Below are 26047 nucleotides of genomic sequence, written 5' to 3' on the forward strand. Positions count from 1 at the left end.
TTAAGAATGTCAAGGTAAATATTTTTGAAAACAAAATTAAATTAGCTTCCCTTTGTTCAGTTTGTCTAGAAGGCAAGTTCAGACTTGAAAAGCATTCACCATTTCAGAAAGAGTATATCTATAGCATAGTGGTTAAGAACTCTTGGTTTGGTAGTCTGACCACTCAAATCCTGATTTTTTTTTTTTTTTTGCGGTACGTGGGCCTCTCACCGTTGTGGCCTCTCCTGTTGCGGAGCACAGGCTCCGGACGTGCAGGCTCAGCGGCCATGGCTCATGGGCCCAGCCGCTCCGCGGCATGTGGGATCTTCCCGGACCGGGGCACGAACCCGTGTCCCCTGCATTGGCAGGCGGACTCTCAACCACTGTGCCACCAGGGAAGCCCCAAATCCTGATTTTATTACCTACCACGTGTGTGGGATTACAGAACTTACTTAACCTTCCTCTCTGCTTCCTCATCTATAAAATATACTTAATTATGGTACTTATTTCATATGTTGCTATGTGGATTAAATGAGATAATACATGTAAAGTGTTTAGAATAAAGTGCCTTGTGCTTTATTAGTGCCTAAGCACTTATGTCAGCTATTTACATTAATACGCAAATATCAGAAAAGAAAGAAATATTCAGGTTTGTATGAGTTACCCCAAATTTTCTCGATTTTAAGATAAAAATGAAAGGTCAGAATTCATGACTGTGGTATTTCATGGATTTCTTATTCTTTGGTTTGACCTCATAACACAATCTAATGGTAATGGTAATAACTCAAAGTTTTGAAAAGGATACATAAATAAGTTATAGAACTCGAGATTACAAAAACAAAACAATGTATAGAAGTTTTCAAACATCAACGGTCAAAGATTAGCTAATTGATAAGATCCAATATTAGCCACAGAATGGAGAAGCAGGAACTCTTGTTACCTTAGGTTGCTAGGAGTACAGTCTTCCCTTGGTATCTGTGGGGGATTGGTTCCAGGACTGCCGTGGATGATCAAGTCCCTTGTATAAAATGGTGTATAGTGTTTGCATATGACTTATGCAATCTTCTCATATACACTGAATCATCTCTAGATTATTTATAATACCTAATACAGTGTAAATGCTTTGTAAATAAGTTGCTGTGCTGGCAAATTCAAGTTTTGTTTTTTGGAACTTTCTGGAATATTTTTTTTACATTTTTGATTCACGGATGGTTGAATCTGTGGATGCAAAACCTGCGAATATGGAGGGGCAACTGGTAGACTGATGTAACCTTATTGGATCTCAATTTGGGAATATATAACAAAATTTTAAATAAATTACAGCTTTAATGTAAAAATTCCATGTCTGGATAAGAATTTATCCTACAGATATAAATATTTATACAAGAGAAAAAAGATAAATGTCCAAGTTTATTCATTTCAGCATTGGTTACAATTGTGAAAAATAGAAAACATTTAGAATACTGGTTAAATAAATTATCAATATGATTAAATGGATCATAGACTTCAAAACCTCTCTGCCTGGATTAAAATCTTGAATCCATCACTAACCAGCAACATGAGTTTGGGCAAGTTTATTTAACCTCTCTTTGCTTCAGTTTGTTCATCTGTAAAACGAACTAGAAGTGTCCACCTCATAGGGTTGTTATATGAGTTAACATACATAAAGCACTTAGTACATTTTGTTGCATGTGGCGTTATATGTGTATTTCATACTGTTATTGTCCGTACGATGGAATATTACGCAACTGATAGAAGAATGCAGTAGATCTGTACATACTGACATGTGTATACTCTCCTGTACTCTATACATTTTTTTAAATTATCAAGTGTTATTTTTATAATTAAAAAAGATATGAGTAATACCCTTGGAAGTGTTTATTTTTGTGATTTTGTATTTTTTTCATGTTCTAAATTAGACATATTAAAATAATAGAGTTGGCATAAATAAAATTTTAGAAAGAACATTTCACATCCCTTTTAGTTCTTTTTCACTGTGGAATACTTTGAGTAGTTGCGGCTTTATAAAAAATTGCTTTACCCTGCACTCTTTGCATATCTTACTACAGACTGCCCCAAAGAGATGACCCCTGTAATATCCATTTCTTTATTCATAGTTTAGGATTGCTCCAGGAAATCTTAGATCCAGTAGTCATGTGATAAGCTCTGTGGTAGAAGTAAGGGATTCAGCAGTGAATAAGACACATTTCAGGCTCTCACTGAGCTGACTTTCCCTAACAGTGAGACTTCAATAACAACATTCTGATGTTGCCTATGGCTGACTGTTTCTTAGCTCTAATTTTTTGTTTATTAATTATTGTACATCCAAAATTTCCAAATAGAGGAAAATGCTGGACCACATACCTGAGCTATTATATCTGCATGTATGAATGTGAATATATGAAAATCTAGATCTAGCAATAGGAAGATATAAGATACAATGAAATACACCAAAAGTGAGCATTTTAGAAATATTTGAATGGGAGAGCCATTTCGTCCTGGAATGTATACACTATATTTTTTCAGTCCTCCAAAGTTGGTAATCTCTGTTCTTTTATATATCCCATGTCTATATTACAGTCATAATATAGTACTAAGTATACTTTTCTTAAGTTTATATAATTATACAAGTAAAAAAATTTTAAAGTAGTCCAATTTTATTGAAAAGGAAAAGTTAAGTTTAAAATTATTTGGAATGTTTATAGAAAAATATCTCTCCAGGCAAACTAAATGATGTTTGACATAGACTTTACTTTTATTTTAGGTTTCTTTGGGAGTATATTTGGATTAATGGGTGTATATGTTTATGATGGAGAACTGGTATCAAAGAATGGATTTTTTCAGGGGTATAACTGGCTGACCTGGATAGTTGTTGTTCTTCAGGTAAAGCATTTAAAGTCTTACATTTATGCTAATAAATTTTATTTTAATATAGAGAATCAAAGTAGCTATGATATACTGATATAAGGAAGAAGGGTCCCTCCTATCAGTACTCTCATTATCTCTAGTTTATTCAGGGAAGTTAAAATAGAACTGATCTAAATGCTGTAATGAAAACTTATTTGAAAATGAATCATGAATGAACTTTATGGTATTTAAATTTAACATAACGAAAATGCAAGTTTAAGAATAAAAGTTGAAAGCTGAGGAGAAATATAACTTGTAATTTTTCTACTGTTCTGATCATTTTACAGGAAGTCTGTGGTCAGCTATTTCAGGCTTAAGAAGCAGGTCTAGATATTTAAATCTGTAACAGTTTATAGTTTACATTTTGGTTACATATTGGAGTACTCCTATCAAATTACCTCGGCTTATAACTTGAAATTATTCAAGGGTTGAGTAATTTCATCTTCAAAAAATACTTACTGAGTACTCTGGAGGATACAAAAATGAAGATAGAAGTCGCTGCCTTCACAAAGCCTTTCTCTAGAGGTATTTGAAGCTGTAAGAAACAAGGTCCCTTAGGGAGGATGGGTGAAGGTAGCAAAGGATAGTTGTGTTTTGAAAGCAGGAAGGATACTTCTATTTTTAATATAGGAGAAAAGGAGACAAGGGTAGTGAAAATTCAGAGAAAATTTGAGGTAGAGATAGGGTAAGTCAGGAGAGTTTATGTATGATGGCTTTTATCCTATCAAGGAGGGAAGCTCTCTTTCCTTAAGAGGGGCTAAAGACTTGAGAAAAATTAGAAGGTTTGGTACAGTTGGTATGAGGGAGTAAATAGGGGAATGAGAACACTGCTAAGAAATACCAGGACTCAAACATCAATCTGTAGTGAGCTCACTTGGCATAATTTGTGACTTTCTCTCATAAAGCTTCTACCATTTGAAGAGGTACAGTGAAAGTGGGTAACCCAGACTTGGGAGCTGATATGTAGGGTTCGGTAGAAAACAAAACTATGAGATATGGTAAAACTTTGTTATTTAAGTAGCCACAATTTGGAATTTGAGAGGGATTTGGTAGAAAGTTCTTCACTCTTTTTTTTTTGCGGTACGTGGGCCTCTCACTGTTGTGGCCTCTCCCGTCGTGGAGCACAGGCTCCGGACGTGCAGGCTCAGTGGCCATGGCTCACGGGCCCAGCCGCTCCGCGGCATGTGGGATCTTCCCGGACTGGGGCACAAACCCGTGTCCCCTGCATCAGCAGGTGGACTCTCAACCACTGCGCCACCAGGGAAGCCCAATTCTTCACTCTTAAAGAGAATGATTAAAGTGCTTTAGGAAGAGTAATCTGACAGCAATGAAAGGTAGATTAGAATGGGAAGAAACTAGAGGAAGAAATCCAAGTTAGGCTATTAAAAGGCTAGTAAAATAACTTTCAAGTTACAGTTTATTTTTAATCAAAAGTAAAAATATTTCACTAATCAGTGTGTCCAATTTTCCCACATTTGTCTGAACAAGTGATGTTTAATTACTAAATTGGATGAGGATAGATGTTTTATTCATAATATGGTCAAACTCCATTATAACAAACTTCAGATTATGCTGGTAGTTACTTTGTCAGATACCTTTTGAAATAAGGGGGCTACTGAACAAAACCTATAAGTCCATTTGTTATGAGATGTTTAATAAAAATCACTTACTTTAATGGGATTAGGTTATAGGACAAAGTCTGAAGCTTCATTGAGATTGTTTTGAAAAGCAGTTTTATATATGTTTATTTTTTAAAATAATCTTTTAAAACTTCTGCAGGCACTGGGAGGCCTTGTAATAGCTGCTGTTATTAAGTATGCGGATAACATTTTAAAAGGATTTGCAACCTCTCTGTCCATAATATTATCAACACTGATATCTTATTTTTGGCTACAAGATTTCGTACCAACCAGGTAGTGTATTCTTTTCCATTTCTTTAAACCTCCAAAAGTATATAGAAAAATAAGAGTCTTTCATAAGATCTAATCTGAAAAATTTTGTTCTATTACAACTTTTGAAGAAATATAGTAAGATTCATTTATCTTTTTTTGTTGTTGTTGGTATGCGGGCCTCTCACTGTCGTGGCCTCTCCCGTTGCGGAGCACAGGCTCTGGACGCGCAGGCCCAGCGGCCATGGCTCACGGGCCCAGCTGCTCCGCGGCATGTGGGATCTTCCCGGACCGGGGCACGAACCCGTGTCCCCTGCATCGGCAGGCGGACTCTCAACCACTGAGCCACCAGGGAAGCCCCCCATTTAACTATCTTTTTAAAAAGGTTTCAAACTAAATGCATGAAAAAAAATCTAACACTGGAAAGCAATTTATACAATTTGGCTCGCCAGAATTTTCTCAATAGATCTGAATAGGTTTTTTTCCCCAAAGTTACAAGTCATATTTTTAAAAGTTAATAAGTCATAAAAGTCATAAAATAAGTCATATAATTACATTTTTAAATGAAGAATTTATATAGCTAAAGCCAAGAGAGTAGGTGACATTCTTGAAGAGGATAGTTTGTTTATATAGAGAAGGTGGCTCATGAGAAAATTCAATTAGGTGGTGGCAGGGAGAAGAATAGTCTGAAAAAGAATTGCAAAAGGAATGATGGGTGAGGCAGGAGACCCAGGATCGTGTAGTGTCATGGATGCCAAGAGAGAAGACAGAGTGAGGAAGAGTAAAGTGTAATAAAGTTCTATTTTTTTTACAATTACTAATTTGTAATCCCAGAGTAATGAGATTATGTTTTAATGGATTCCAGGATACCATTCATGGTTTCCTCTAACTTCACTCCCCTCCTTATCTTCTCGTTCTCTAAACTTCGGGAGTACTCTCTTCATCTGTCCTTGGACTTCTTATATCTGCACTCACTCCCTTGGTGATCTCTATTCTCACGGCTTTAAATACCATCTATAGGCTAATAACTCTCAAATTTAAATTTGAATTCCAGGCTTTTATATCTAATTGTCTGTTTGACATTTTCTTCAATGTCTAACTCATTCCCCATCTCTGTCAGGGTTCCCAATTTAGTAAGTGGCAGCACCTTCATTCTTTCAGTTGCTTAGGCCAAAATCCTTTCTGACTTAGATAGGAACACAGTATATCCACAGTAACCTCAGAGAAGGCAGACTCTATAGCTATGGATATAGATAGCTTTATAAGAGGAAGTTAAAATGTATGGAAATTTTAAATTTTCTTAGTGAAGTAAGGTCGTCAGCTTCTCTTTACTATTCTCTCACATGTCATTCTAATCCAGAAGCAAATCCTGTCAATTCTTCCTTTTTAATATCTCCAGAAGCTGATCATTTCTCACAACCTCTACTGCTACCACCACGATCCAAGTCACCCTCATTTATCGTCTAGATTAAGGAAATAGTCTCCTGACTTGTCTCCTTGCTTCTTCTCTTCACCTGTGTCCCTGAATTTTCTCCATTCAGTAACCAGAATGGTTCTTTTCAGTGTAAATCAGATCAGACTCAGAAACCCTCTAATTGCTTCCTATGTCACTCAAAAGTTGTCACCATCGACAGCCTATTTGCTTTGGCTTTTAGCTACCTTTCTATCCTTACCTGATATTACTTTCCTCTTGTTTACCTTTTTTTAATTTTTTAATTTTTTTTTTTTTTGCTATTGTAACTTCTTTGCTATGGGCTTTGACTTGCCCTATTTTTCTTGGAAAACGCATCCCCTACATATTCACATGGCATACTCCCTCATGTCCTTAGATCTTGGCTCAAATATCCCTTTATCAAGAGATCTAAGAAAAAGCACCCCCTCTTCCAACATTCTTTCCTCCTGTCTTCAGAAGACTTACCACCATCTGATAATAAGTAAGCAAGGCTGGAGTTTGGCACATAATAGATACTCAGTATGTTTGTTGAATGAATGTTCAAGACCTTAAAAGTTTAATACAGTTAGTAAAATTAATTTGTGTTAGTGAGAGTGAGATAGGATTGTGGGTGGAATTTGATAGTAGAAAAATGTAATATGCTCATTCTGTTTCTATATTGAACATTTATGGTTTGGTTCTTCTCTAGCAACTTGGACAATAGGTCTGGGACATGCGTGTTGAAATCTGTAATTTTTCTGAGGCATGAATTTAAAAGTATTTATGTTTTTAACTTGATACGGGAATGAATTACTTACATTGAGACAACCGTAATAATTAGCACCTATGTCTTAGTGATGCTTTATTCCCTACGTATTAAATGGGGAAATTACATGCTTTAATATTATTTGAGAATGTTTGGAACTTGTATATTTTTAGGGTAACTTAAAAAGGCATACCTTTTTCAAAAAAAAACATCAAATAAGGCCAAAGTGTTAACTTTAAATCTTCAAATCATGCAGGGAATAAACAAGTAAATGATCACGTAAACCAGCAGAGGGACAAAAGAGTAGGAGTTTTTCAGTAAGCTACATACCTGTGTTTGTAAATCCATGTTTCTGAGGGAGCATGTAAGGTATGTTGGGGTGAAGCTAAAAAGAGAAAAGACAATGATACTGTTATTATTGAATGAATGAATGTTTTGAGAATATGCATAGGACACCAAGTCAGATGGAGAAGACAGGTTATTTTTCCTAAAATAGATAGCTAGGCCCTCCATCTTTATGTATTCTTTCTTTTGTGGAGAACTTCTATTATCCAATAAATGCAATGATCTATATTGTGAATATAATAATATATTTTCCTTTGTTATACCCATTTCACCTCCTGAAAGTTTTTTGGTTTCTCAGAAGTAGTACCCCTGACCCCCGTACCTGCCTTTCTGATTGTTCCTTTGGTAACTGTCAGTCTTCATTCACTCTCTTATCTATCTCATCCACTGCCATGTCTTACCTGTCCTCTCTATGAAGATAACTCTAGATCCCTATTTTCAACTGACTGCTAGACATCTCTACTGATATATTACCAGTATTCCCTTTCCTATTTTTTTTGTGCTCATTATTTTGCTTATTGGTATTACCATCCTTGTATTTAGGCTTGCTTATTCTTTTATCAAAAATTTATTGTGTCCACTATATGTCTGCCTGCCAGTGTACTAGATCCTAGAAAAACAGGAATGCCTGAATAAGATATGATTTTCTATCTTCAAGGAGATCACAGTGACTGGAGAGATGGGCATGAGAATAAATTGTAACTATGATCAATGCAGCAATGGAAGTATATACACAATTCCGTTAGAAAGAGGGGGCTCAAATCCTTGAAATATTAAATTCTGATAGCTTTTTCCTTAACAAAATTATTTCTCTCAGAACTACCTAAAAAATAGCTGGCTTGGGAAGCAGGGGTTTCCTGACAGTAGATAGTCTAGTACAGCGGTCCCCAACCTTTTTTGGCACCAGGGACCAGTTTTGTGGAAGACAGGTTTTCCACAGCCTTATGGGGAGGGATGGTTTCGGGATGATTCAAACACATTACAGTTATTGTGCACTTTATTATTATTACATTGTAATATATAATGAAATAATTATACAACTCACCATGATACTGACAAGAGGCAGAGCTCAGGCAGTAATGCAAGTGATGGGAAGCGGCTGTAAATACAGATGAAGCTTTGCTCACTTGCCTGCCGCTCCCCTCCTGCTGTGTGGCCTGGTTCCTAACAGGCCAGGATTGGGGACCCCTGGTCTAGTAGATCCTGTTAGAAATATCATACAATGGGTTCCTACGGTGGGTAGAAAGTTGGATCAGACAACTTTCCAACTGAGCATGTGATTCTATGCAATTCCAGATTTCTGGAAAGTTAAGAGAAACTCATAATGATTGACAAAGAAAGTGCTCAGTCAGAAGCTTATGCAGCCTAAATAGTTACCAAATATTCCTGTGGTAGTAATTTTCTTCAAGATATTTACATTATAGGAAGTTTTATGTTCTCTTAATCTTATATGTATATATGTATTCAAGGTGTTTGAAAAGTTACACATCTGCATCAAGTCAACACTAGATTTATCATAACAGATAATGATTAAGCTCCCTATATATGCTAGGTACTAGGAATATAATGATGAATGAGGAACACATGGCAGCAGGGAGCAGAATGTAAATAACACATTATTTACTACAGTGTGATAAAGTGTTACCATAGAGTAACTCTGCTTAAGGGAGTTAGTCTTGGAGACTTAAGACCTGAGTTGTTATGAATAAGCAGTTTTCTTGGGAGGGACACTGCAGGCAGAGGAATAGCATCTACAAGGATACTGCCCTGAAAGGCATGTTGTGTTCACTAAATGGAGTGGCTGAATTATAGATGGGGTGGGGTGGAGTGTGGGAGATAAGGTTGGAAGGACCATATTATGAAGGGCCCTTTAACTCATAATAAGGATTAGTGATCTTTTTCCCTTATAGAACATTTTTTTTTTGAGGCAGGGGAGTGATTTCAAACTGTTAATAAAAACTGTAAAAGCAAGACTAATTCATGTCCCTGTAACAGCACTTTGAAGAATGTACATGTTAAAAGTTAAGACTGATATTCCAGTTTACATTCAGTTTGAGTTCCAGTACCAGTTTAAATTCATTTCCTGTTTATAGTAAGGTATATTATATATATGGATAGATAAACTAAAGAAGAAACCAAGTCTTCCTGCATTCAGTCTTATTTCCTTTTGTAAAGCATCCTATAAAAATCCTGAGTTTTGCTTATTACTACCTTGTATTTTAAACTGAACTTTACTGTGGTTTGAAAAGAATGCAGTTTTCCCTTTATATATTCAAATTTTTAAAAAAATCGAGATCTCTTATTATTCAATGTATTATAGGCAAAAGGCACATTACAATGAAATACTATATATACATATATGTATAACTGAATAACTTTGCTGTACACCTGAAACTAACACAATATTGTAAATTAACTATACTTCAATTTTAAAAAATGGTTTTGAAAAAAGATGAAATACAACCTTTTATACATCTTTGCTTTGGGAGACTACAGTATAGCACAGTGGATGAAAGTGCAGGCTTGGCTCTAGAGTTAAACATACCTGAGTTTGAATTCTATCTCCCACTTCAAGCTGTGGGACTTTAAGCAAATTACTTAAATTCTCTAAACCTGTTTCCTCATATATAAACAAATGAGGACAGTGCTAGTCCTTCCTTATAAGGTTGTTGTGAGAACTAAATGAGATAATGCATGTAAAACACTTAGCTAAATATCTGGAATGTAGTAAGTACTCAGTATTTGTTAGCCATGTTACTGGAACATTTTGTCCCAAATTATATTTGTTTTTATAGTAAAGAAATATGACTTGTTTTGTTTTTAATCTGATTTTCTCTTTTTCATTTCTTCTTCATCTATTTAGTGTCTTTTTCCTTGGAGCCATCCTTGTAATAACAGCTACTTTCCTATATGGTTATGATCCTAAACCTGCAGGAAATCCCACTAAAGCATAGTGGTAATACTGTCTTTATCTGGTTTTTCACAATGGTGCACTAGGAATCTCAACATTAATCCTGCACAGAGGACTTCTACAGATTCTAAGAAAAAAATCATCATGCTGAATCTGATCATAATGTTCAAATGGTTTGAAAATATGAAAGTTTAAGGATAAAATATATGTATATGTAACAAAATGCCTATTGCATCAAGAAATCAAAACTTGAAAGTATTTCCAGGGATTAGATTATTGGAGGAAACTTGAAATCTGAGTTTAAAAAGATTTTATGTTTTTGATTGCTGCAGAAATATCCTATGCATTCTTTGCAAGAGCACACAACAAATGTCAGACATCAATTTTGCAAATTAGATATATTTAATCTTATTAAATGTTTTTTATCTTACTCTTTCTGTACAGATATATCAAATAACATGGATATTCAAAGTTTGAAAATTGTAATTACCTATAAAGCTGTGAAGAAATAGGATGATTTGAAAAACATTTTCATGTATCTCAGATTTTTATATTTATACAGAAGATTACTAAACAAAAGATTGCTATATGTTACAAATGTTCAACTGCATAAAAATTGATAAAGTAACATTCTGGGTCTGATTTGTCAGACAATAAATTTCATATTTAAATTTAATGTAAAGAAATATACACATCTATTTCTCCACCTACATTTTAAGATCTTTTAGTGCTTCAGAACTGCTGGAAGCAAGCAATCCAGTTGTTCCTGTGCTAGATAGTAGCCAGTTACTTTTACACTAATGGAGTTTTGTCCTTAATCTCTTAATTGTATTTCTTTTCTGTAAATCAGATAAATCCTTAATATTACTTTAAAATAAATTTCTGTGTGTGTTAATTTCCATTAAAGTTTTAAAATGTAATTTAAATACTCATAATAATTTAAAGTAATAATTATTGTCTAATGTCTCCATTTGGAGAATTTTGAACTATCAAAGCATATACTGTATAATAACTAGAGCATTTTTAGATGAATATTTTACTCATTGATCTGTAAAAACTTCTTTTAATGTACAACTGTTGACAAAACCAAAAAAATAGTAGTACAGATGTCAATAAATTGAGACCAAAATGACTTTTCTTGGAGACATTCCAGATTGCCATGATATTACATTATTTTAAATGGCACTGTAAGTATAAATTCAAGGCTGCTCAGAAGAACTTTCTAGGCCTCTCATAAACCCACCATTCCCAGGAATTCTCTGATGCATGTCTGGGAGAGGCAGCTGAATTCTGAATTCCCTTTCTGTGACCCTACAAAAGCTGCCAGGAAGGAGCCACAGCTTTGCTATACAATAGTGGTTTCCTTTCCCTTTGATTAGCACTGGAGTTGAGATTGCAAATTACATGAGTTATTTAATAAATTGGTTCAGGGAGAGAAAATATAGCAGAAATGATCAAATGAACAGGTGGGCACAAATACTTTCTAAAATTGGAATATGGGTTTAATTTAATTATTGACTAGAGACAGAATTACCTATTATGTATAGGAATTTATTTTTTTCTTTCATACATTATATATTTTTAAAAGTCTCCTGTTCTAATAGTATAAATCTGTAAAAAATAAATATTTTTATATAATTCTAATGGATTTTGTTAAACAAAATTTGGCTGAAAAATACTATGTTACAAACTGTTGGCTATTCTTGGCTAATTAGGACTGGCTGTGTTACTTTGCTGAGGCAAACCTAGCCTCTACAGGACAAAAGCCTAATATATTCCATACAGAGTTTTAAAAAATGCTTAAAATCACAAAGTATTTTAAATTAATCTGCTGGTGATTCCAAGTTGGCACCAAGCAAACTTTCTGGAACTCTGACTTACGACTTTCAGTGACCACCTTTTAGAGTATTTATTTAATAACTTTACCACAATTTGAGAATGGTGTTTTTAGACTGTAACAACATTCAGGCTTACATCTTATTACTTACTGCTAAGGGAAATCTAAATCCTATAATGCACAGAATTCAAGACTAAATATAAAGATTTATGTTCAGCTCACACTGAAGTACTGGTTGGGTACTTATGTGTTAATTCAGTGTGCATTCATAATTAATTGTTAATTCAGGTTTAGTCTCAATTTTAACACTTCAAAAAATGATACAGCAAATTATTGGACATCAGACATGTTAGTTACAATAGTAATATATTTTCAGGTGTCCAAAATAACACAATTTTCAAGATTCCCACCAAAGTTTATAAAATGTAATCAAGAGTTCTGAGAAAGGGCAAAATAGTCTATTTGCAAAGCAAACTTTTATTAGACAGGCATAATTTATATTTTGCTTTTCTAGTAGGTTTGAAAACGTTATTAGAGATTTGGTTGTGTAGTTTGTGATTCATAAAGAAATAATCATTTGAGAAGGTGGACCTGTATCCTAGATCATGTCATATATACAGATAATGCTGTTTTCTTCTGTGTGTGCTGTATATTTTGATGACCTCCAGAAGCCTTATTGTATCAATCTTTTATAATGATGACTCCTTGATTATTTAAATTCTTATACTTTTTAGAGTTTACATGTTACTACTTTGTTCATTATAAAAATGTGCTAACTTATGGGAGAAGAGTGCCAACTGATAGTTCTATAAAACTTAAGAATATGGTATTTTGGAAGAAAATTTTGAAATGCAACATGTAGATGTATCAACACAGTAATATTATCAATTCTATAATAAGTGATTTTTAGAGACATTGTAGACTACTTTTATGGTGGAAAATGTAGTTTAGAGATGCAAAACTTAAATATTTACATCAATTTATATTGAATGTCACAATTTCATAGAAGGAAAGGTGGTTTGATATTTAAACTAGAATCTAAAGAGACAGAATCTGAGTGGAAATTAATTGACTTTGTGCTCAGTAGACTTAGTGTAATACAAACTATCCTTAAGAATTGATACACTTTTCCTACATATCAAATTATTAGACTTTTAAAATGTCATTGTATAGTCACCTGAGTTGTTTTGTTTTTAAAAACAGGGTTTAGCATCACTCATTTTATTTACACTTTTGTTGTCATAATATTTAATTACATATGAATGTATGCTCTACATAAGAAAGAGTTTATGAAAGTTATTTATGCTATATCGAAAGTCATCTTAAGGATCTCCCAGATATGTAGCATATTTAAAGTAATTATAGGACCAAAGAAAAAGCACCTTTATCAAAACCTGGTCCTATGTGCCTTGCTTTACCAAATACCTGATTTTTCTGGAGGACATTACTGTAATTCACAATTTTGGACACATAGGCAAAATTAGGATGTTTTAAGAATATAATTCAATTTTTTCATTGTTTCAACATTTGCTATTTAAATCCATTATCTAACAGAATATTAAAATAGGTATATTATACAAGTATTAGTGAACAGAACTTATTTAAATAAATTATGGTACTATTGCTCCATCATTGAAATTTTGAAACTTTAACAATTGTATATAACTGTCATTTTGGTTTTTTATTTCTTATTATAAGATATAATTTACTGTGATTTTTAAACTATTTTTTTAATGATTTGGATTCTGAATTTGTCTATATGTGTATTTCCTTTGTTTAGGAAGATTCTTTTGGGTTTGGGGCTGTGATTTGTATATTTAAATTTTTTATGGACATAATTCAAAGGAATCTGTAAATTGGTCTTTTGTTAAATGGCTTTTTAATTGATAAATTTCTCTTTGTCATTTTTTGGTATCCAGTTATTATCTATTCAGTAGATTTATGGAAATAGATTATTTTCATAACTATGTAAATTTTTTCCTATATTTCCTTGTTTCCCTGTTCACCCGTGCTTGACTTAACCATGAATTAGTCTCCTCTCTATATATCAAAAATGACTCACTGAGCCTTTCCCTACCTCTCAAGTTACCTTTATCATGTGTGTGATCTTCCTTTTTACTAGCCTATGCCTTAGCATGAAAGACTGGATTTTATTTAAACTCATTAGAATTTCTCTACCTGTATGATGATACCAGTCTAAAATTTTTTTGCTTTAAATAAATTATCTCTTTGCTAGCCTCAAAGTTAAGAAATTACAGTAATCGGTATATATTTTTTTCATATTTGTTTTTTGGCTGCACCGCACGGCTTGGAGGATTTTAGTTCCCCGACCGGGGATCAAGCCCGTGCCCCCTGCAGTGGAAGCACGGAGTCCTAACCACTGGACCGCCAGGAAATTCCCAGTTTTCTTCATAATTTGAATATAATTGTTTCTATTGTGACTATCAATTCAATGCATAGAGATCAAATGATAAGCAATATAAAGGATTTTATTTCCACCTTTATTACTGAAGTAACCTTGTACAAAATGCTGTTTTAAAATGTTACTAAAATAATATCAGCATTAAAATGTATACCCTTGGGCTTCCCTGGTGGCGCAGTGGTTGAGCGTCCGCCTGCCGATGCAGGGGACACGGGTTCGTGCCCCGGTCCGGGAGGATCCCACATGCCGCGGAGCGGCTGGGCCCGTGAGCCATGGCCGCTGAGCCTGCGCGTCCGGAGCCTGTGCTCCGCAACGGGAGAGGCCACAACAGTGAGAGGCCCACATACCGCAAAAAAAAAAAAAAAAAAAAAAAAAAAATGTATACCCTTCTTTGGTATCTTCTCAGAAGCACTAACTGAAAATCTTTAAATATTTTTTTTTATTGTAATACTTTCATTGAAAGTATATCAAAATCCTTGAATCCTGTGCTATGCAAATACGCCTCATAATCTAAATCTTATAGATACCACTGCCGTTCAACACAGATAGTGACCAGTGTTAGTAATCATAATTGTCTTTCTTACTGTTCTTAAAAAGAGAATTTTTTCAAAGCAGGATTGATTACATACACATTCCAGAGGAGAAAATATCAGAGGAAATAAATTGCCGAATTTCAAATCCCAAAGATTTGAAATTGTACTATAGTAGAGTGTCTTGGTGACTATAAATTCAGAGGTTTCCCAAATTCACCTTCAGGCTCAATAATTCACTAGAAAGAACTCACTGAAAGCTATTATAATCACATTTATTCCAGAGAAAGAATACAAGTTAGAACCAGCCAAAGGAAGAGACACATAGGGCAGAGTCTAGGAGGGGTCCAAACTCCAGTCGTCCTTTCCAATTGTCCACTCCCTGTGGAGTCTTAGACAATGTTATATACTGTGGCCACAATTTATGATACTACACGCAAGTACTGCCAATCGGGAAAGTTCACCCACGCTTTGGTGTTCAGATTTTTACTGAAGTTTTATTACTTGGCATGATTGATAGATTCTTTGCACACATGGTTGAACTCACTCTCCAGCCCTGACTGTCCCTGGAGAACTAGCTGACATCAGGCTCTAGGGGCTCATGTTAGCATAAATTATAAGATGTGATTTGAGGAGCCCAATATGAATAACAAAGACACTCCTCTCACTGGGACCTCCTGACGATAAAGGCCAGAACTCTGGGTAAGGCCAAATTCCTTACACGGTGGCCATTCGTCTCTCATACACATACTTCTGAACTGATGAGGATGACACAAGCAATGACAATTGTTTATGGAGACATTTATACATTGTCATTTTTAATTTCAGAAATTTTGTGAAATGATTCTGAACATGACTCAAGGGCAGAAAAACATAATCAGATACAGTGCTAAGTAGCATATGTAGTATTTATTTAGTTTTCAGTTCTGATATTTAATTACAATTTTATTAAATGTTGGAATACTTAAAAGACATTTAAAAATTAATTTATAAACTTTTAATCTATGCTGTATATTAACATACAATTTTGAGCTAATTTTATTTATTTAGAAGATCTAATTGGCTTTTTTGACGATTCATGAATTGGGCAGCATCCCATCTAGCAACTAGAAGGGTGCTCCCTGAGCTAACTGTAAATTACCAGTAGCCATCACTTTAGTTTGGCTCATAGTAGGCTTTCACTGTTAACTGACAGCTCCACATTTCCAGTCATCCTTTATTGGGGTTAAGTATCAGCCCTCCATTGGATCTAATCAGGTTTTTTCATTTATGCATTTATTTACATTTATTTATTTAGGGTTTCTAATATGTTAAAAGTAACTTCTTTAAAACAAACAGTAATGATACTCCTTTGGGAATAGTTTACCTGAGATACACACGTTCATCCTTTTTTAACTTGAACTTACTGAGGATTTAAAAGAATAATGAATGCTGTTACAGTGTTTTGGGGTAATCATCTGAAAATTCACTCTAAAAAAAATGTACTTTAAATGTAAAGTATTTAAAAGGTTTAGTTAAATGTGTTAAATCAGACTTCACTTGTATATTTTAAACAAAATCTGTGGATGTGAGTTTATGTGTGTGTTCTTTTAAAAAACATTGTATATACAAAAACACAATTTCTAATAATTGAGGGTTTAAGTTTTCTCCTTTAGGCTGAAGTTTTATTATGTTCCATTTTATTCTATTTTGCTTGGATAGTAAATACAGCAATTAAAAATTATGATGCTAAGTGCTTTTTCTAATATATGCAAGCTGCTTCAACAGGTTTTTAAAGATAGCAACAGTAATATTTCTTGGATGCTAATAGGATTACAGAAAAGGACAGAGGTGAGTTTATGTTTCATTTTACGGCTGTTTCAGAATACTGCTATGAATTCTAAACTTTTAAAATCTGAAGCTTACTTTGGATGTTATATATATATAATGCCCCAAATTTTCATTACTTTATATTTGTCTCCATTCATCTTAAAGGCCTTTTTGTCGCGCCGCACAGTTTGCGGAATGTTAGTTCCCTGACCAGGGATTGAACCTGGGTCTCGGCACTGAAAGCGCAGGGTCCTAAGCATTGGACCGCCAGGGAATTCCCCTGTTTTTGCTTTTAATATTTCGTTTTTATACTGTTATTGCTGTTTTAATGACTTCAGTCATGCTATGATTGTCAGCTTAGTTTTGAAAAATTCATGGGTCATCTCCGTGTACTCACAAAGTAAGCATTGTTAAAAGACCTTTTTTTTTTAATTTAAATTTTCCCCAGCTTCTCATTTTGAAAAAATTTTAAAGTATATAAAAGTTGAAATAATAGTATACCCATTTGCCGTCCACCTGAATTCAACAATTAACATTTTGCCATACTAGCTTTATCAGGACACTTCTAAAAATATGGACATTTTTCTAATTAAATTCAATCCCATTATCACACTTAAGAAAATTTAATTTTATTGTATCACCTACGTTCATATTCAGATATTTCCAGTTGTCTCAAAAAATGACCTTTTACATGTTTTTTTGGCTTTGATCCAGGATTCAGATGAGGATCATACTTTCTATTTGATTGTCTCTTTTAGTCTAGAAGATCCTTCCCTGTACCCCAATGGCTTTTTTTTCCCCATGATGTGACTTTTTGAAGAGTGTAAGTCACTTGGCATCCATCCATGATCTGTCAATATCCTTGATTTGTTCCCTTTATTCTTTGCATTTCCTTCAAACTGGAAGTCTGTAGGTTTGATTAACTTCAGGTTAAATGTTTTGGGAAAGAATATTTCAGATTATCTTTTACGTTTTATATTGTATCACATTAGAAGACACATAATTCTAGATTGTCTCATTGATGATAATCATTCAGTCAAGGTGGTGACTAACAGATCTTTCCATTGTAAAGGTCATTTTCTCCCCTTAGTAATTAGTATTCTTTAGGGTAGTATTTTGGCACCATGGGAATGTTCTTTTTCCTACCAGCCTTTCACTCAATGGTTTTAGCATCAACTGATGATTCTTAACTGAATCATTTATACACTGAGGTGCAAAATAGTGATTTAAAATTTTTTAATTCTCTAATTTTCTTCTACATTATATAGTTTCTATTCCTCTATTTTAAAAAGACTATTTTCCCTCCTTTCTTGTTCCCAAAGCCCTCTTTTTTTTCCCCAGATCACTGTCCTTAATCTTCAGTGTAAACATTATAGCTAATTACAGTCACAGTTTTGTTGTTTTGTTTTGTTTTTCTGTTTGTTTTTTTAGCTGTGCCTCACGGCTTATGAGATCTTAGTTCCCTGACCAGGGATCGAACCCAGGCCCTCAGCAGTGAGAGTGTGGAGTCCTAAACACTGCATCTCCAGGGAATTCCCCAGTCACATTTCCTTTTGATGTTCATATTGTAAGCCAGTAGCCAGTGGAGGTCACTAGAAGCTAGCTTCTGTTCTGTTAGACATGACCACATTAGTCTCTGAGGTCCTCCTTGCTTCAGGTACAACAATATGTTCTAGACTTGCCTCGTACTTGTCCTGTTCCAAAGCTGGGGAATATCAGCTATTTCTCCAAGGAGCCCTATCTATTCCTTTTAGGGGGAATGGAATTTGAACTCCATTTACTTATGAGCCATATATCAGTGGGCAGAGCTAGGAAATAACATTTTTAAGAGTTCATGAATTTAAATCAATGTTTACAATTAAAAATTAGTATTACAAGCTATTTTCTTTATATTTGCCTCTCTTTTACAGTGAAAATATTGGTTCTGAGTAACATTAGCATATTTGCTTATATGTTTTATTATATAGCTTATGTTTCAGCACTACAATACCAGTATTACTAATGGAAAACATATTGAATAAAATTTGCAGTTCTCTTTGTCCTTAGAATAGCCCACTGAGAGTATGTTCAAAAGTTAATGTAAATTACTATTTTCTCTACATGGTTATGCTATCACTGTGATCTAACTAGTTTAGTTTGTTTTTGTTTGTATTCAATTTCATATTTAATTTAAAAATTTTATTGCTTTTGAATACGTGAAGCATTTACATGGTTCAAAGTTAAAACTATATAAAAAGTATACTCAGATTAGCCAAGCTGCCATGCCTATGCCTCCAGCCCATTCCTAATCACCTCCTATAGATAATTATTTTCTTTAGTTGCTAGTTTATCTTTCCTGTGTTTCTTTTAAAAAAATAAAGTGTGTACATTGCTATATTTATTGCGTTTCACCCTGTGGAGTGTGTTCCTTGCTTTTAAAATTTCTTTTTATGTTTAGAAAGGGTTTTCTGTTCTAGTGGTTACCTTTTTACTGATAACATTTTATGTAATGCCATAAAAGACCTCTTTTTGCTTGTTTAAGCTTCTACTATTTGCCGTTTTAAATGTTCTTTGACTCCCATCTAATTGCCTTTGTGACAACCAATGAACTTATTCTACTCCTTCCATCTTCTCATATTTTTTAGTTGCCTTATTTCTATTTGAAATGTTTTAGAACATATAACATTTACACACTATTTTTTCACCCTAGTCCCTGCATTTGTTATAAAATTAAATATATTTTAAGTATATTTAATACTCTTCACCAGTACTTTAGCTGAAGGCTCCCCAGTCAACTCTTGGCTGGATGAAGCTCTTCTAGTAGAGTACTCAAGGAGGGCTTGTAAGTACAATATTCCTTAAGTTCTAGCATGTTTAAAATTTCTTCTAGAGCCTAGATACTTTAAGTACAGCTTGATGAACTATAAAATCTTTGGCTCACACTTTGAGTTTTTTTGAAAATGCTGCTCCATTGTTGTGTTGCTTGGTGTTATTGTCAAGAAATCTGGCACCATTTGATTTTTTTTCCCCCTTTGGAAAAAATATTAACTTTGTTTGTTGTTGTTGTTTTTTTTTCCTGGAGGCCCAGATAATTTTTTCCATGTCATTTTCTCTTTTTTTCCTTATAGCTGATTTATTCTTCTCCTCCATGTTCCTTATTTTCATGTGTATCTGTTCTCTCTTAGGAACCCTGTAATTTAGTTTTCATTTTTTAGATGATTTTACTATTTCAGTAAATTGCCTGAGTTTGATCAACTCTCATCTTCCTGTTGAGTTTTTAACAGTTTGTTACATTCTTTCACATCTGCAATTGCTCATTTAATGATATTTAATTCATATTGGAGTGATGTATATAGTTTTCCTCTGCTTCATATTTTCTAGAGGGTAGTATTTTCTATTAATTTAAAAGTTTTCATTTTCTGTTTTCCTCTTATAGTAGCCTTTTATGGGGTTTTGGTGGCTTTTTCTGTCCCTCGTAAAACATGTAGGATTTTCTTGGATCAGCCAGAACAGATTGTTCTACAGAAGGAAGGGGTGAAAGAATGTAGGTGACTGTTTCATAGTTAAGGAGGCCCTCTTCTGTTTGTATGGTAAAGTGCAGTTTCTTTAATAAACGGCACATTTGGGGGGATTGGATTCTGCCATACAATCTTGTTTCTTTAGGAATATTTAGCTTCAGCCACTTGCCCTTCTCTCCAAGGGATTTCTCTCCCTTCCAAAGTGCCTCATGAAGTGTTCTCATGAAATTTCCAAATACTGGTTCTTGCCTGTTTTCAAGCCTGATTATTCACCTTCTCATTAATTTTGGGAACTTCCAGGATCCTTCCAAATCACTCCATTTTGCTTATGTTAGCTAATGCTAGTTTCTGTTGACTATAACCAAAGAACCCTAAGTGACACATCAACCTCTTAACTTAAAGTTCGTGAATCTTCACAACCCCAAATCACACAGAAAGCCACAAGTATATGCACAGTAAGTCTGTTACAAGAGTCATCTCTTGTTTACTATTGCAGCTCTTCTAGCACAACGCCTGGGACATTCTGGACATTCAATATATGCTAAATTTCTCTTATTACCTTTTTTACAACAGCACTTACCACAATTTGTAATTATCTTCATTTTGTGTTTGTTTTATAACTCTGTCCCCCAGTATAATTAAGCTCTACATACATAAATATCATCTATTGATGTATCTCCAGTGTCTAGTAAAACTGTGGCAGACACTTACAGGCTCTCAAATTTTTTTTTTTTTTTTCAGTACTTGGGCCTCTCACTGTTGTGGCCTCTCCCGTTGCGGAGCACAGGCTCCAGATGCGCAGGCTCAGCGGCCATGGCTCACGGGCCTAGCCACTCCGCGGCATGTGGGATCTCCCCGGACCGGGGCACGAACCCGTGTCCCCTGCATCGGCAGGCGGACTCTCAACCACTGCACCACCAGGGAAGCCCTCAAATATTTTTTTGAATGACTAAACAATAATCAGTTGTTAAGGATGATAAAGCTGGTGCAGCTAGATGAAGTATGATTTTGAAAAAGGTCAGAGTAACTGCACAATAAATGATCTTACCAGCCCTCTCTATCCATCCAAAACAAACTACTGGGGATTTAACTATGAAATCTATCTCATCTTACTTTCTCTAAAGAACTTCAAGTCAGTTTCAGTAAGAGAATATTTTTAAACAAATGTTGAGTTTACTTATTGAGGAAACATGTAACTTGAATTACCAGGCTAAAATGCCTTTCTTCTCCCTTCCATGGAAATTGATTTGTTTTCTATGTCTAATCAGTTATCGAAATAGAAAATTCAATCAAATTTATTTTTTAACATTTTAAGATAATTTCAAGCTTACAGAAAAGTTGCAGTAATAGTACCAAGAACATACACTCCCTTTACCCTGTGTATTAGTTATCTATATAGCTGTGTGCCAAATTACCCCAAAGCTTAGTGGCTTAAAACGAGTACTTTTTATCTTACAGTTTCTGAGAGTCAGGAAACCAGGAGTGGCTTAGCTGGGCAGGCATTGCTCAGGGTTTCCTGAAGTTGCAGTCAGGATGTTGGCATGGGTTGCTGCCAGCCAAAGCCTTGAGCAGGACTGGAGGACTGGCTTCCAAGATGACTCACTCACATATCTGTTGGTGGAAGGCCTCAGTACAGTGTCCTCATGACATGGCGGCTAGTTTCCACTAGACTTGGGTCCTGAGTGAATGAAAAAGAGAAAGCTAGCGGGAAGATGCAGAGCCTTTTATGACCTAGCCTAGGAAGTCAGATACGTCACTTCTACAATATCCTATTAGATAACAGAGCCACTAAGCCCAGCCCACACTCCGGAGAAGGGGAATTAGACTCCTCTTCCAGAAGAGAATATCACTGAATTTGTGAAGATATCTTAAAACCACCACACAGAAATTCACTATTTTTTTTATCACCTTGCCATTTTGCTTTATCACTCTCAACCCCCTCCTCTCACATACATACATGCTATTTCCTAACCATTTTAGAGTAGGTAGCATGCATCACATTCCTTCACTCCTTAAGACTCCGGTGTATATTTCTTAAGGAAAAGGATATTCTCTTACATAACACAGTAATCGCACATTTAACATCGTGATACTTTAATTTGAAGTCCATACTCCACTTGTGACAACTGTTAATTAACAGCGTTAATTAACAACGTTAATTTTTAAACACGGTAAAACAGGTAGTGGCCTAGACTATGTAAATTTTTATTGACAGGGATTAGAGAAAAGATCCTGCCTGGGGCCAGGGAGCTCCTGGAAACAGGCGGGCTTCAGCTGAGCTCCAGGCTTTCTCTACCCCCGCCCCCGGCACCAGAAGGACAAAAGACTAGGAAAACTCAGTTTATCTTTACTCCTTCAGTCACCCACTATTTCTGTAAAACTATTTCAACCGTTTCCTTCGGTTCCGGTGTTGGTTAGAACACAGTTGGAGACAGCTCTCATAGTTGAGGACACCTGGTTAAAATTCCAGTGCAACCGTTTATCAGCTGTACTTCCACTAGTAGGTAACTTTTAGAAACTTAAATTCTTCCTCTGTTTAGGGGATCTATAACCGTCCCCAGCGCCCAGGTCTGCGGTGAGGGCTGAGCGAGCTGGTGAACGGAGAGCACACGGATCTCTCCACGCGCCGCTCCCTCCACCGGCTGCCTCGGCCGCGCGCCGCCCGCTTCCCTCGGGGCTTCCCTTCGCGGGCGCAGACTGCCCAGCGGCTGAGCGGGCGGGGCGCGTCACGTGGGCGGGGCGGGCTGGTCGACCGATCGCACGATGTGACGCGCCGCCGGAGGCAGGCCGGGCCTTCAAGATGGCGGCGGGCGCCCCGAGCGGCTCGGCCCGGCAGTAGTGGCGGGACGGCACTCGCCGCTGGGGCCGGCCGCCCCGGGAGTGGCTGCAGCAACGCCAGGAATCGAGGATGGTAAAATGACCCAGGGGAAGAAGAAGAAACGGGCCGCGAACCGCAGTATCATGCTGGCCAAGAAAATCATCATTAAGGACGGAGGCACGGTGAGCTGGGGTACCGCGCCGGGTAGGGTCTTCTGGGGCCCGGATCTCTTTCTGCCCCTAACGCTGACGCCTGCAGCCGCCCCCGACTGCCCCTGCCCTCCCTTACCCCTCCCGCGGTGCCGGTGTCTCGGGTTCCCGGGCCCCCAGTGCCTGTGCTCCAGGGGCTTTCCTCCCTCGCCCCGGCCTGCGGCCTCCGGGGCCCGTCCTCTCGAATGGAGAAGCCGCCCGCCTCTCCCGCACCTGCCACCCTTTCCTTTGGCCGCCCCTGGAGGCCCTGCGGCCTTGAGCCCACGAGCGCCTCAGCCGCGGGGAGGAATCGACGCCGGGCTCCGCTGCCGGCCGGTCCGCCGGGTCGCCGGGTCGTAGCTGGTTCCGCCGTCCCCTTCGCCTCCGCAGCCTCGCCTGCGCCGTCCAGGCCCCGCGAGGCCGTGGCCGCGCTCTGGAAGCGGCCGGGAGCAATCCCTGCCCTCCCATATGCTGCTAACCGGGTGGCATCTGGCGCGGCGACCCCACTGGGGCCCCGTAGTGCGCTCGCTCCCTTCTTCCACGGCGTTCTGGGTCAGTGCTCGTGCTCTTGGCTGCTTCCAGTACGGTAAACACTGTCAGAAGGTGGGCTTTGCTCCTCACTTCCCGCAGTCTGGAGCGTGACGGAGGACACCTGGGGCCTAGACTTCAATCTGCTAGTTTTCAAAGAAGAGTCATCACCCTGTTGTTTTAAAATCACCTGGTGTATTTTAAAACAAAAAATACTAGGCAGAGTTGATCATGGGCTGAGGATTGGAAGACCTTTGAAAGGAAGACAGATTGAGGGCAAGGAAAAAATTTTTGCTTTTTAGAAACAGTTGTCATCACAGTCAACTTTATGCGTTGTGCTGTTAACCGGCAGGGGACGTAGGCCTTTTAATTGACAATAACTCGCCTATACTTTTTTTTTAGCTGAAAATTCTCCGTTGCTACACTCTCTGGTCTTTGTTGCATTCTTTGATATCACGTTCCGAAATAGAATGCAAAGGTGAAATACATACTTCACTTTTCCGAGAAATGTGCAGAAATGGTTCCTTTTTTCCATATTTGTGTTTTGTTGGAGCCCTCAGCTACTAGCATAGTGCTAAATATGTAATTAGGTCGCCATTGAGGATTTGCTAAATTCATTTGAAATCAGAGACAACTTTCTTTTGACATTTCAGAATACGGCCCAGTTAGTTATGCTAAAATTTAGAAAGCTTGGGACATATGTAGCAATTTCAGAATATACTTTTAGTTAACTGTCAAATCCATAGATGTCATAGCTTTGACATTTGGTGAAAAAAGAAACTTTGAAATTCAAGTTTTCAGATCTTTTTGTTGTATTTAATTTATTATTTAATTAATTAAAACATTATTTTGATTAAGTCAGTTATGAATTGTCATAGCTCTTTTGACCAAGTTGGTTAGAACTACTATGTGGGGAGAGAAATAGCTTGAAAGAATACTGGTTGCCTTTGTCAATCATAGGGATTTGATATTTTAAGTTCATCTACAATCTAAAAATTGAAGCATCAAAGAATTGTATTTTGTAAAAGCAAGTGATATTTAAGATTAGTAATTTTTAAAATGAATTTATTTATTTATTTTTGGCTGCATTGGGTCTTCATTGCAGCGCTCGGGCTTTCTCTAGTTGTGGCGAGTGGGGGCTACTCTTCCGTTGCGGTGCACGGGCTTCTCATTGCGTGGCTTCTCTTGTTGCAGAGCAGGGGCTCTGCGCGGGCTTCAGTAGTTGTGGCTCGCGGGCTCAGTAGTTGTGGCTCGCAGGCCCTAGAGTGCAGGCTCAGTAGCTGTGGCGCACGGGCTTAGCTGCTCCGCGGCATGTGGGATCTTCCCGGACCAGGGCTCGAACCCACGTCTCTTGTATTGGCAGGCGGATTCTTAACCACTGCGCCACCAGGGAAGCTCCTAGTATTATTATTATTATTATTTTTTTTATAAAAGATAAGAATGAAGCTGTTTTCAAGAAACACACCTTTTACCTTGTAAAGTTCAGTTTTGTTACCTCTGACTTTTTAAATTTCGCTTTATAGCAATTAAATCCTGGGCGATTTGGAAGAGGATTTTTTTTTTTTTATCTTGATATTTACTGAAGTTGTAGTGAATTCATAGCTTGCTTTTGGACACAAAATACAGTTTTTACCCCATCATAAAATAAATGAAAGCTTCTTTTGAGGGATGTGGGCATGGGGGTATTATCATTTATCATCTTTGTACACTTATGCTGAACTTTCCATTCTAAGAGCACTGGACACCTCTTTAGAATAGGGACTTTGTTTATGCATCTTTTAATCCTACAGGGCCTACTATGTGAATTTAAAGTGATAAAAACACATTTAAAGTGATTTTTAAAAATGTGTCTAGTAGCACATTCTTAAGATGATTTTTTTTTGCGGTACGCGGGCCTCTCATTGTTGCAGCCTCTCCCGTTGCGGAGCACAGGCTCCGGACGCACAGGTTCAGCGGTCATGGCTCACGGGCCCGCTCACGGGCCCAGCCGCTCCGCGGCATGTGGGATCTTCCTGGACCGGGGCACGAACCCGTGTCGCCTGCATTAGCAGGCGGACTCTCAACCACTGCGCCACCAGGGAAGCCCTTAAGATGATTTTTTAGTGTAATTTTATTTATTCCCATATATAATCAGGAGATATTTATATTTCTAGAAGTGCCAGGGTAATATTTTGCAGTATTTGTATTTT

General features: G+C 36.7%; 2 protein-coding genes across 3 annotated transcripts in view; both read left to right on the forward strand.

The window, feature by feature from the left end:
* The window catches only part of SLC35A3 (solute carrier family 35 member A3), a 34013-nt gene extending 19690 nt beyond the window's left edge, over positions 1-14323 (forward strand). Inside the window, exons 6-8 of the mRNA XM_067727031.1 lie at positions 2744-2862; positions 4666-4799; positions 10182-14323. Of these exons, the coding sequence (XP_067583132.1) occupies positions 2744-2862; positions 4666-4799; positions 10182-10272 (344 nt within the window). The 3' untranslated portion in view covers positions 10273-14323. The remainder of the gene's footprint in view (positions 1-2743; positions 2863-4665; positions 4800-10181) is intronic.
* A 549-nt stretch (positions 14324-14872) lies between these two features.
* Positions 14873-26047, forward strand: part of MFSD14A (major facilitator superfamily domain containing 14A) — a 46473-nt gene continuing 35298 nt past the window's right edge. Inside the window, exon 1 of one of the 2 annotated variants that reach the window (XM_067727023.1) lies at positions 14873-16848. In XM_067727023.1, coding sequence (XP_067583124.1) covers positions 16741-16848 — 108 coding nt within the window. In that variant the 5' untranslated portion in view covers positions 14873-16740. Of the gene's footprint in view, positions 16849-23096; positions 23325-26047 lie in introns of those variants that run through there. The other variant, XM_067727022.1, reaches the window with a different exon arrangement.

The sequence above is a fragment of the Pseudorca crassidens genome, chromosome 2 (genome assembly GCF_039906515.1).
Source record: "Pseudorca crassidens isolate mPseCra1 chromosome 2, mPseCra1.hap1, whole genome shotgun sequence".
Taxonomy (NCBI): domain Eukaryota; kingdom Metazoa; phylum Chordata; class Mammalia; order Artiodactyla; family Delphinidae; genus Pseudorca; species Pseudorca crassidens.